Source organism: Stegodyphus dumicola, chromosome X2 (genome assembly GCF_044657685.1).
Source record: "Stegodyphus dumicola isolate Sdum_Otavi_A_Nest chromosome X2, ASM4465768v1".
Taxonomy (NCBI): Eukaryota; Metazoa; Arthropoda; class Arachnida; order Araneae; family Eresidae; genus Stegodyphus; species Stegodyphus dumicola.
Window position 1 is genome coordinate 157,868,255 of NC_140781.1, and position 13,713 is coordinate 157,881,967.

The 13,713-nt window shown below is 34.4% G+C and overlaps 1 protein-coding gene across 1 annotated transcript in view; it reads right to left on the reverse strand.

The window, feature by feature from the left end:
- The window catches only part of LOC118184243 (TBC1 domain family member 1-like), a 335,166-nt gene that overhangs the window by 5,857 nt on the left and 315,596 nt on the right, over nt 1-13,713 (reverse strand). Inside the window, exons 20-21 of the mRNA XM_085809767.1 lie at nt 9,382-9,552; nt 763-1,093 (exon numbers count right to left, since the gene is read on the reverse strand). Coding sequence (XP_085665893.1) covers nt 763-1,093; nt 9,382-9,552 — 502 coding nt within the window. The remainder of the gene's footprint in view (nt 1-762; nt 1,094-9,381; nt 9,553-13,713) is intronic.

Here is a 13,713-nt window from a genome sequence, read left to right on the forward strand (position 1 = left end):
TTTTGAGTTTCTCAACATAGTGCTGGCGGATTTGTAATCACCAAGAGTGCCTTCTGTCCATCTTATTTAGTTTTAAATAAAGGGTCTAATACACCCTTCTCAAGTTTTTTTTTTCCCATACTTAGCGATCAGTCGCTTAATGTCTACATAGAGTTAAACACTTTGTATGACTGCAAAGAAAGTAAAACTCTACAAATTAATCTCATTAGACATATGTGACTGGTGGTAACGAAGGCTACAAATGAGGCAAGAGTGTCAACGTTATGATATCTATAACATTAGAGATATGATCTACAATTGCTTATAAAATTAAAAATAAAGAAACGGGTGGAAGACTGAATATCTAATATGAAAACTAAGGAACACAGCAACTAACAATAATTAACTTGATATATAAATACATTCAAACGAGAGACTCATGTAAGGCAACTATATCATTTTCAGTACCTAACTATCGTATTTTAGAAAGACGAATTTTATTTGTCCTTTAAAATCAATTTATCTAGAAAAATTGAAACATACTTTTCAGTTCAAAATCTTATATTTAGATTTCAAATATTCAAGGACCTCGATATCTTTGGTACAATTAAAAAATAAACTAATTAACAGTTTTAATAAATTTATTGATTATTGATGCAAACGCTTAATCTTTTTAATAAATTTATTGATGAAACCAAACGGCATACGTAAATTTCACCTTTTCATTAAATTTGATTAAATGTTGGAATTCTGAATCAACTATAAAAAGAAAACCAATCTTACATTTTTCCGGCTCCTTTCCATGACTATATTTTCGCATTAATTCTTTAAACTGCTGGTCCTCTTCTTTCTCGGATCCCGCTAAGGCATATACAACTCCGAAAGGTGGCGGATGCTCTTCTTCCTCTTCTGTTTCGGCTAAAGAAGAAGAATCTTCTATTCTAGCAACTTCCAGCTTTTCTAGCTTTTCTAATCGCTTTTTCATTATACGAAGGCTATGAGTAAGAGCCTCTTTTTCATCTTCTAAGGTAGCAATACGACCCTTCAACCGGCGAACTGTGCTCTTCAAGCTGGCCTCAGATGCTTCAAGATTGTGTATCCTTGAGTAAGCAACCTAAAGAGTATAAAAGTTAATTTATACATCAGACTGGCCAAATTAAGTACCACTGTTACCGACTGCGTGCAATGTTAGCGAAAATTCGGTAAGTATTTAGAAAATGTCTCATAGATTAAACGCATCATCAGATTTAAAAACCACGTATTTTTCGAGAGTAAATTAGGATTATTATAAACAACGGCTTCTAAAAGGAACATAGTCGCCTTTCGTTTCGTTTTAAGGAATATTCTCCTTCCTCAACACGTGTCTTAGTGTTGAAACTGAAAGCACGTCCGGCTGATGATCCGAAGGTCCAGAGTTCCACTTCAGGCTAAAGCGCAGAAATGATTTCCCACGCTTGCTAGTCCAAACAATCAGTCCAAAGAATCCTTACAAGTGGTGTAATACTAAAATGTGGTGTACAATAATTCGTCACCACCTGAGTTTGACGACGGTGATCCTTTCTCCTCTAGCGTTTCAAGTGGGAAACAATATAACATATTTTCTGCTTTCTCACCGCATGCTTTCGCGATGTAATTTGAAAGCATGTCCGGCTAGCAGTCGGGAGGTATGGAGTTCGAGTCCCTACGAGGAGAGCATCGTTGATTTTACATGCTTTTTTGTTCCGATAATATACGCAGTGGCTTTACACAAGCTGCTATTAATAAAATATTTTATTCGGCATTTCTTTCAGACGCTGAAAATCAATCAAAATAACAGATCGCGATCATTTCTATACTAGCGTCAAAGTTAGAATAATGTAAGAATTAAAACAACCTCAATACGGTAAAAAAATTAATTAAATTAGAAGCCAGCTTTAGGCAATTGTGCTACCTTCTTTAGCTTTTAACCTAATCATGATTTCCGTGCGAGTTTTATGTAGCAAGTAATAATGGTTACATTTGTTTGTTTCTTTCTTTACTCCGATGCAACAACGTACTTTACAGTGAACAGTTTTAACTAGAATAACGCTTAAAAATCTATTTTTTAAAAGCAAAAAATTTATCAAAATACTTTACCTATAATAAATCTGAATACAGGCACACCAGATTAATGAAAGTAATTAAATTTAAATGCCACATTGAAAGTACACCGAAAATAAAAAGATAAACAAATAAAATAAAATAATAAATAAATAATAAAGTGCCACTTTAAGAAAGTGCAAAAACAGTACGGTGAAAATATTAAATTACTATCTTTTCCGAAGAAAGATTTGCGAACAAAGTTCACTTCTACAAAAAAAAAAAAAAAAAAAAAGTTCAGCGTTTGTCTCCCGCAGTGGTTGAGGAAAACGACCAGCCTAATCTTTAACTGCAAAAAGTACGCATTTTTGCGGAATTTTTTGAATGCCTAAAAATAAAAACTGCACTTTAAAAAAGCTGTGTCACCTGAAGAATCAGTCAGTGGCCGAGTGGTTAACACCTCTGAATGATGGGATTTGCACCGGGTTCGAGCCCAGGCGAATGGGCTGGCCGCACGGTTAATTTTTGAAGCTTTCTCCATGCGCAACGGGGAGGTGAATACCAACCAGTTTCTTTCAGAAAATCCTCCACGAATGCATCTTCTGCCCCCAAGCTGATGCAACTCGTGCGCTTTGCCGCATTCAAATAATCTAACCTAACATCAAGAGTCAGTCAATCAGCCAACTGTATTTCAAATCTTTCTCTTCAATCACAACGAGCAACAAACTTCAGCTATCAGCACTGGGGCAAGTTAAGTTGACGTTTGTCATGACTTGATCGATGCGAACGATGATACTCTCTCCTACACTTTGGCTTCTTGCATCTCCTAATACCGGATTTACGAATACTCAAGTTTATAACTTTCAAGGTAATAAATTAACTTCGATTTGTTTGTCCTCAAACCTAATGCTGATGATAGAAGTTATATGTAATGGTTGACAAGTTATCGCCTCTGTTACTCTCTTAAAAGACACAAGACTGAAGTTAAAACAAACAGAAAACTTTATTAGCTACGACTTGTGGGTGGGGATGGAAGGAAGCACGCCCCCCCCCAAAAAAAATAGACTATACAACTTTTGTCGACAGACAGCAACAACTACTACTTGCCAGTAGGCTGACGTCAAGTAAGTCAAGACGTGATTACAACAACAAAAACTTACTCAGATCTACAACACTACTTTGAGTCGGAAAGGGAACTAGTTAACTTTTTAACATTCACATCATTTTAGTCTATAAAAGTTTCACACAACGCTCTACTTTCGTAAAGCGAGAGAAACCGGCATCTTGCATGTAGTGACAGGTTTATCATCTACCCCCATTAAGTTTGGAAGACACAGCTGGCAAATAATAAGAATGCCTTAATTCCTTACATGCATACAAAAGAAGTTTCCGTTTTGAAAAGTACGATACATCTTAAAGAGGTACTTGAAAGCCTTTAGATCTCATAAAGAAGTAAAAATTTGTACTGCAGCCATAAGTATTTCATTTAATCAATATGCATTTTAGCTTTTTCCCCCATCGCCTCAAACCCAAAAGTGGCCCAGTGGATACGACTTACTGGACACATGTGACCGTCCCATGTTAGTTAAAGGAGCTGAATACTGCAAAAAAGCAATCTTCACATTTAAATGTGACCAGAACAAGTTCCTTTTAGACAGTTTCAAATAAAATCTTTTCCCCTTTATTAGATAGCCTTCGTTTTGCCGTAATAAGAAACTTAGGCAAAGATGATGATTTGCTGATTTTAGCTAACACTTTCTGTCTCCATCAATGTATGATTTTAGAACATTTAAGCAAGGTTATTTTCAAGATAATGTTGCACAAAAACACACAGTCTTTCAGAATTCAAAATCCAGGGACTGCAGCATACTTTATGATCTTGGTAAGCATTAGCGGCATCTTAGAGCTAGTTTATTGGCAGGGTATCAGCAGGGGTTCCTATTTCAACTCGAGTAAATTCCAAAAATGTCATGCATACTTTTATTCAATAACATGGATAACACCCAATAGCCTGAAAACATTCATACAGCGATTTAGAAAGAAACAAATTACAGCTGCACCACACGTTCCCCATTATTTTGAAATTTCTGCTAGCTAATCTTCTAAGTTATGCAATATATAACTCTTTTGCTAACTCCAATTTAAAAAAAAATTATTCTAAAGGGTCATCTTGCCTTGACATAAACAAGGAAAGGCACGCCTAATACCTTGCCAATAATTTCAAGAAAAGGCAGAAAGCTCATAATTATCCTTGGTTTCTTGGTGTCCACCTCCTCTTTAATCACTGATACAGTTATGGCGCCTCTCACTTAATGAATGGGTCTCTTTCCTAACTAGAGGAGGAGTAATCTCGTACAACATTAGCAGTTCAAAATTATACCATTAAGAAACTGCAGCTTAAGTGTCCATACAACATATTTTTTAGCTTCCTGAGCCCATTCAAAAAGTTTAAAAAATGTGCCTAAGGTAAATGTGCGGAGTTCTGGAAACTATTCTGCTTAGGTCTGTTCTGCAGTGACACGGAATTCAGTTCTTAGCAGGAGGTTTAAAAAAAAAGAAAAAAAAAGACTTAAATCAGCGAGTTGAACGAACTCTTAAGTAATCATAACTAGAAACGTCACTAAAGCGGTTCTAAACATTTTTCATGGACATAAAAACGTTGCCGCAGAGGTCAGTTTGGTGACTGTTAAGCGTGTCTGTTGGCATAAAATCAAATTTAAGTACATAAATTAAATAATGCTTTAAAACGCAATACTAAACTATTTTTCTGAGGCACAAAGTGCTGAGTCGGAAAATATAATCACGCTTCGGCGTGAAAAAACTACCTCGATGGATATCATTATTTGTTTTTAAATACACTTAACGTAGCAATTTGCGTTTTTTACGTTTTGTGTGTATTCTTGTATTTCCCACTACATGCATGATTACTTAACTCTCCGGTCAACCGTATAAAAATTTCTTCATTTCAAATCCATTATGATCTACATTACGTTTTTCAAAGCTAGAAAACAGGAATATTCAGCTTGCCGGGTTTCCAACCAAGGATCTTCTAGTCGCTTACTTGGATACGCTACCTACATACAGCACGGCAGCATATACAGAGTAAAGCGATTTTTTATAGGTCGATTAAATTACAGAATTAAGTACTTAAAAACTGCATAAGACTTAATTCATATGCAAGAGGTGTAACAGATTACATGTGAAAATATCACAGGAAAACGTCCCGGAGAAAATAACGAATTGAAAAAACAACGTGATACGGGAGGGGGGCAAGCAAGAAGAAAACTTTAAAAAGTGACAAAATATCGAAATTTCAAAATGTGGCAAAAACAAAGCAGATAAAAAAACATTGAATGAAAAAGCATGGCAGAAATACGCATTTTATGTCTGTAACATGCACAGAATTCTATAAAACATTTTTTGCGAATGCAGTACTATTGCGTACAGCAAAATCTCTCTAAGACGACACTCAAAGTTTCAGATGATATAGGTCTTCTGCGAAGCAGTCATTTAAAAGTGGTAATGTAGGTAATGATTAATAAAGATGTCGGTTTTTCTTTCAGAAATGCTTATTTTTTATCTTCAGAGTTGGTGGTTTTGGAGAGGTGGTTGCTACGAGTTTCATACATTGTTTAATGTCGAAATTACTCATCCTAATCTTTTGAGCTACCTGCTTATTTGTATTGTATATGAATAGTTTTAACTCAGTTTTCATATTTTTAAGCATTTCAATAATAGGTTTCTGAAAAATTACAGAGGAACTTATTTTTCTATTAGTTATCAAAAAAATAATTGATTTCCTACGAAACTTTTTGACACTTTATTGTTTTAAGAATTTTTAAAAAAATCTTCAGAGTTACGCTTTTATCAAAATTTAAAAAATAATAGTAAATATAAAATTCGGTCCCGCGGCTGCAGAGATATCACTTAACATGTATTTCGTATTATTCCTACGTGGAATATATTTTCCCTTAGGTTTTGAAAGGGTAAAATATTCGCTCGGATTTTCGCACTGGTTAAGATCAATAGAGAATGTTTAAGAAAAAAAAAAAAAAAAAAAAAAGACACCTACCCCAAAAAAATCAGCGATGCAAGAAAGGGCTTGGCCAGGCAACAAAAGTATACTTCGATGTGAACAAGAACTAAATAAATTTTGAAATTCGGTCCGGTGCTTGCAAAGCTATCGCTTCGCTTAAAGAAAATGCATCTCATGTTTATTTTTATCAATAGTTTAGTTTTTTTTATATTTTTAAGGAATTCTATGATAAATTTTTGAATAATCAAAAACGAACATATTATTCTGCTAATTATCCAAAAATTATTGATGAATGGAAACCTTTTGACATTTCATTATTTTAAAAGAGGTTTTAAACAGAGCTTCAAAGTTATCAAACCTGTTTCACTATTCCTTTTAGCTCAAAAGCGCAACAAAAGTAAATAATAATATACAGTGAAGACCACTTATAGTAACAGGCGACTTCAGTAGAAAGGGCTCGTTACAATGCAGTAGTAAGAAATATGTTTCACAGAGTTCTGAACATGTTAGAGGCATAAAACGCATATTTTTGCTATTTTTTTCATCCGATGTTTTGTAGCTGGTTTATTTTCTACTACGATGTTTTGAAATTGCGAAATTTTGTCACCACTTTATTTTCTACGACGGTGTTTTGTACCGCGATGTTTTAGAACTGCAGAGGTTTCTCCTCCCTTTTTCCCGCACCATGACGTTTTCTCCTTGCGTTATTTTACCATCCCCCCCTCCAATGATTTCTTGCGCGATTTTTTGCTGCTATGTTATTGGCGGATACCATGATAGTGTAAACATTCGGGCATTACGTTCACATACGAATGGCAGTGTTGTTTACATCGTGCTATTGAGGAATGGCATACGTCCACCACACCTTACCAGCGTTACCACAGAGGAGCCACTGCCTGTGATTACCCGATAACTTTTCGTGATTCTTCGTTGTCCTTTAACAATTAGGGAGCAAGTCGATGACATCTTACGACCTGTTATTTTCAAGCTATATTGCTCAATCGTTGTGCCGATTTAAACTGCTTACGTGGTAATGTTATTTGCGTTAGCGAACAAGAATTCACCAAAGATCTATCCGACGACGATACAACCAAATGTATCACTTTGACAAGCATCATATCCCTGCCTTTATGGAAATCCGTTGATCGTACTACCAAATCGCCCAGATAACGTTCCGATCAATGTCACACATAGCGATGCTATTAAAGCGGTTCTAACAGAGCATACATAATCGTCAGAAGAGTAGAAGCAGGCGTAGCATGGTAACTTCCCTGAAGAAACGTGGAACATCGAAAGCTACCTTTAACTACACCCACAGCTTTGAGACGTGCCATACAAAATCACTTACCTACATCTCCAGGACATGCAGATCACAAAGCATAGTATTTCAAGAAGGCTTATAGAGGATGGATTCTACAGACAACATCAGTCGTGATGCCTCTTCCTAAGTCCTGAGCATTTGCAGAAGTGCTTAATCCGGTGCCGCAAATGCGAAACTTGGAATTTATGAATCTGGAGGCGAATTGTGTTCACTGAAGACTTAAAATTTTCTGCTGGGATGACCGGATAATTCGTATGTGTACAAGTGGAAGTGTGGTTCCCCTGTCACTGTGAAACGGCGCGGCGTACGTTCATCACATCTTACCAGAGTTACCCATCCAGGAGGCACTGTCTGTAACATCCGGTCAATATTTGTAATCCTTCGTTGTTCTTTATTAGTCAGAGGAAAAGTCAATAACATCTTACGACCAATCCCCGAGCACACATGACGGACGCTTTCAGAGAAATTTTCGTAGTATCACAATTCTTCCTTAACATGCCAGATCTACACACATTTCTTCAATCGCACAGGAATATATATAAAATGCAGTCGCGTTGCGCAAAGTGTGCAAACTTGCTGAGCAGTTATAGAATATCAGGCAATAAATTCCACAGGTTAATATTCGACCTTTATGCGAGTCCAGGCCAAACCGAGTAAACTTATGCTTCTCTGCAAAGGTTAGCAGTATATTACATTAGTATGTAATGATTCTAGACATACGTATGCTTAGAAAATTAAATAATTTTATCCAGTTTCCCTTCATCTCTACCACCGCATTGCCCATAACATCTTTTAGGATGCGCGGTTTTTGAAATACTATTCACTTGTGCTCTCCATTATATTTCTGCTTTAGTATACGCAGCTTCATTTTATATCAGTAATCTCAGAAGCGTAAATTGCATTATTACTATAATGATGCACAATATTTCAATTGTATTCACTTTATTATTTAAATGACACATTCAAACACATGTTCTTAGCTCGGATCTCGTTTTAAGTTTCTCGTTACAACCATTTAGGATACGAACAGGCTATGTTTGGCTAGTTTCACCTTTAGTTGCCAAAGTTCCTAAATGGGAATATTCATAAAAATATTAACTAAATTAATTACATTTCTACCAAACTAAATTAATTATTACCTCATTTATTTGAATAACTACTAAATAATTATTTTTTCAGACTATTAGACTAGTGCGGAAATGAATTTTAAAATAACGTGTTCCAGTGAAAAACAAAGTTTGTTATTATTTACCTAAGCACTGAAGTACTTCTAAATTCTTTTAAACATTTTGAAGCAGACACCACCTTAAAAAATAAATATATAACACTAATTTAAAACAAGCGTACTTAGTAATTGCTTAGTGATATTCTAGAGTTTAGATTTACTATCCAGGGTAAAAAAATATTAGTAGAAGAGAAATATTTATTAGTAGATTATACGTTGTGATGTATTTCACTTGTCTGAATTATAACATCAGAATAAGTTCAAGGAATTTCATCGTGGCGAGGAGCGCAGAATTGCGTCTATGGTGGGCATGGTCCTTGGGCACCTTAAAAGCGACAGTACTCTCTCATCTCTCTTCATCTACCACCAAATCAGTCAAAAGGACTTTAGGATTATTTTAACCACGTATTTTAAGATCCCCAATGCCAAAGACATTATCCATTCATAACTATCCTTCTCCGGGATTCGAGCCCGAGCCAAACGCTACTGCAGCCAGCAACGTTAACCACTATACCGATTAGGGCGGCGGTGGAAGATTTTAAGAATATACATTGAAACATTCTAGAAAAATACTAACTTTAATTTTCTTAAATCTTATCATTTCTTATTTTACAATACTGATATTTTCCATTTCTGATATACGACAATAGTTTGTGCACATAAAAATTTGAGTGGCATTTGGCAGGCTGATTTTGATAGCTAAAACAAAACAACATGTAAAAGGTCACTAGGCTTAACCCTTGATAAAATAAATAACAATACCTGTAACTGTTCCATGAACTCCATATTTTGTGCTTTAAGACATTTGTTGGCTGCTTCCAAAGTTTCCAGCTCGGCAGAGTTTTTGGACGGAGAGTGAATCATTTCTTCCAGAAGAACATGGTACTCCACTTCATACGCATGTAGCTGTCCACCGATATTCAGATTAAAAACCTAATTTGGGAGAAAATATAAAACCTATATCCTTTATTGTATTTAAACATAATATTCAATTACTCTGAAATCTTTCAAGTACAGAATTTATAGTAAGACACACTCTCATAAATGAAAAAATTTCAAAAATACGCTATCGCCACGGATGCAAATAAAGTACAAGTTCTAGTTCTCAATCTTCTCAAACAATTAAGTTCCATCGATTTTCCTGATAAGAAAAAACATGGGATTGTTTCAGGTGGTACACGCGAATGTGCTGTGTCACCTAAGAGAGGATACCGATTATTTAGATATTGTCATTTTAAGATTTCACTCAATGGTCTATTCTGAAACTATTTTCGTTAAATGTTAAAAGAAATGTTCAAACGAAAATCCAGAAGATAGCAAAAGAACCATTCTTTTCTGGTTAACTCATTTATACTAACATTAAAGCAATATATAATAACATTAAGGCATATAATGTTATGATTTTCCAGTGCAGAACTGAGCTATCAGTTTGGCACATAGATACATATTGAGTTTTTCATTTGAATGCAGACTGAACAACAAAAGGGATATATGGTAAACAAAATACAAAAGTGTAAAAGGGTTATATGGGTTCAGAAATACAGCTAATACTTTAGTGTAAATTCTTTTAAGACTTCAACTTTTGTTTATTATAATAAGATAAACACGTATTTTTTTAATTCAAATATTATGGATTTTATGAGCTTCTTCAACAATTTTTTATAAAATCTTAAGATTCTATTCACGCAAATGAAATATATAGCAAGTCTTATGACTATTCAACAAAACTAAAAAGCATAAAATTGTAAATAAAAGCATGTAGAATACCAATGAAATGGACTCTAGCCCTGTTACTTGACAAAACATAATAAATTCTGACAACAGAAAGCTCCCAAATTCGATTTTTCTCATTCAAAATCAGAATTTTATAAATAAATACCGCATTCGCAGTAAAACTCCAGCTTTTTTTTAAACTTGCAGCTGACATATCAGGTAACAAAAAAATTTTCTGCCGCTATTTAGTATCATTTTTTTTCAACAGCCGAAAGGCACGACCATAGAAACAAATATGCATGGAATGGACATCTCACAGATAAGGCTTAATACTTGGGTAATTTTATTGTTCAGTTTTCATTGCAGAGAACAGCGCCTTAGTTGTCTGTCTGTCAACAAGCACTGCATATGAAAAAAATGCAACAACAAATCTTACTGAACAAATAAAAATTACGTTCCACACAAAAAGTTACTGAATGATGCGCTTTGGAAGACCATCTGCCATTAATCATGCTCATTTAATAAAAGCGCTATCGATGAAGATTCTTTCTTCACATGTATGGAATTTTCAGGATGATTCAGCGTAATTGCTGAAACTTTCCGTTTGCATCCGCATCAGATGAAAAAGGTGGGGATCTTAAGCAACAGGCTACCGCAAGAACTGCTAGAAAATAAGAAACTTTAGAACTCCTCTACTCGTTTATCACTCACCTCCTGCCATAAAAAAAGAACCTAGATGTCATGCTGATGGGTAGTAAGACCAATATGTCCAGTATACAATTAACAAGAGGTTCAATCACTGGCTGCTGCCAACGCATCTCATTCCCCATCCTGCAAAACCTCCAATATAACCCAAAAAACTTATGGATAATAATTGTGACAATGGATTGTATCGCACAAAACATGTTTTTCCTCATGAGCAAATTGTTACGGATGAGGTTTCTCTCAGCGATTTGAATGCACCCATCAGCCAACACTAATGAACAGGTAAAAAATGCGGTACTTGCAAGCCAATGCCAAACCACATGCAGCGAAAATGACAAAGAAGCAATTATCGCTTTTGAATGGCAATTGCTCCGCATCCATCTTATTCCCAAAACACTTTCCAGCTGATTACCACTTTTTGGGGCCTCAAAAAAAAAAAAACATTACGCCCGACAAAGTTCCGTGATGATATATATGTAATATGAGAGGTAACTATATTTTTCGCTTAGGGCGGCGTTTTAAGAAGATAATACATAAGGGTTTTTATCATGTTGAAGAAAAGGTTAATGTAGTGGTAGCTATTTTGATGACTAAAACCTTACTGCCATATTTCTATGCTGCCTTGAAATTTTAGCCGAAAAAGGCAATGGAAATTTCATAAATGATTGTAATTTCATTTTATAAGTAGCAGGCTGAGCGCAAAAAATTCATTTCTAATGATTTTAACTCTCTGCCTTATGAATTCGGCACAAACTACAACTGTCTGGACGTTTAGGCCACTAAACTACCGATACACCATCAGATAACGGCAATTTCTAGCCATACTTTTATGATTAAGCCTATTTTTTTTCTCTTTGAAACTTCGTATAAATAAATAAACTTATGTGGCTAATACCCGTAAACTGAAATCTTCACATACACGGATTTCAAATGAAATAAATCTATCCAAATTTTACGACAACGTATTTTTTTCTCTCTCCCTCTAGCGGTTACTAATATAAAGATAAGCATGAAATAACTTTTCCTTATTATCAAAAATTTTATAAGATTAAAATATGAAAAAGGAGAACGTATATATAATTTCAAAAAGTTAAAAAAATATACTCAACAATATAGCCAACAAAAGATCATTGATACGAACAGAACCACAGAGTTAAGAGATGTGGAAGGGGAGGTCCGAGGGTCAACGGACCACTTTGTCGATCTTTAACCCTGTCAAAGTCAAGAAATTTCTCCACAAACGTGCAAAGAAAATTTCTCATTACAGCAAGTTAAAACACATTTATCGTCAAGCGGAGTGAAGGCATACATACATAATGGTTCAGTTTTTTTTATCGAAACAACGAAGTTTTTTTTTTTTTTGAAGACCTTCTGGGCACATTAAAACATAAAAAGAGGATATACTTCAGTCAAGAAAATTTTATACATTTTTCTATGCGCTTAGTTTTAAATTTGGCAAAAAACGCATTTTATAAATAGATAGATATTCAAATTAAAGATAACAGAGTTTAAAATTTCTAAACATAATGACCACGAAAGCATGTGAAAGTAAAAGAATTTATCATTGTCAATATTAAATTGTTTGTCATTACCTTATTAAGAATGTCATTAATGAAAACGAAATTTCATAATTAAAAAATATATCGGCATTTTCGGTAACACCTAGTAAAAACATATTTAAATAATTTGATCATTTGGCCAACTGATATTTTCTTAATTATATACTTTATAATTGTTATTTTATACTCTAGCTTTCCTATACCGAAATTATAAACATATTTCCTTTATTCAAAGTATTTATTTAAAAAATTATTTCTAAATTTTCTTATTATGAGAGGTTTTTCTCCTATTATTTCATATGACAGGTACAAATACTTCCAGATAAAAACTGTATGAGCTGAACATAATGGTGTCATATACTATAGGCATCCGAATGAAAAGTACTCAAAATAAAGACATTATAGTTCTGAAAATATTTTATTACAAAACCTTGCGTTTACCTCATAAATAAAAACTGTCACAGCTTTTACTTCATTGAAGCTGTCTTGAATAAATTATACATATAATTTGGGGCTTACTAATTAAGCATTAATTAAGCATCTAGACAACAGTCGATCTCATTCCACATTGCTTGAAAATGTTGGATGTAATTGCAGATATAAAAGTCTTATGAGAGGTTTTATATACAGAAAGTCTTTTATATTGTATAATTGATAAAGTATTTGAAATAAGCCTTTAAAGGAAAAAGTCCGTTGCAGCATGTAAAAATCTTCTCACGGTTCTTAGTTTGTTGCTTCAGAAATGAATGCCTTTTCTCCTTAGAGGTTATTTTGCATGTAGAATTCTAACAGCTGTAATACGCATGAAATTTCATGCTACATTGAGAACATCGTTACTGACTCGTTTAGTCATAAAGCCGAAGCATGCAAGCCATCGGCGCCATATAAAATCTTTGAAAGATACCCATGCGATGGCGCATGTTAAAAATGTGCATAATAAATATTTTGAAAGATAATTTATTATTTTAGATACCTTGCTTTGCATTACAATATGATATATGTATGACAATCTTTTTAATTTTGGGGAGACTAGAGGTTGAGGTATTAGTAACACATTGTGCAAGTATGTTTATAAACGATATCGCGTACTTTAGCAAGGATGGGGGAACTCACAGAT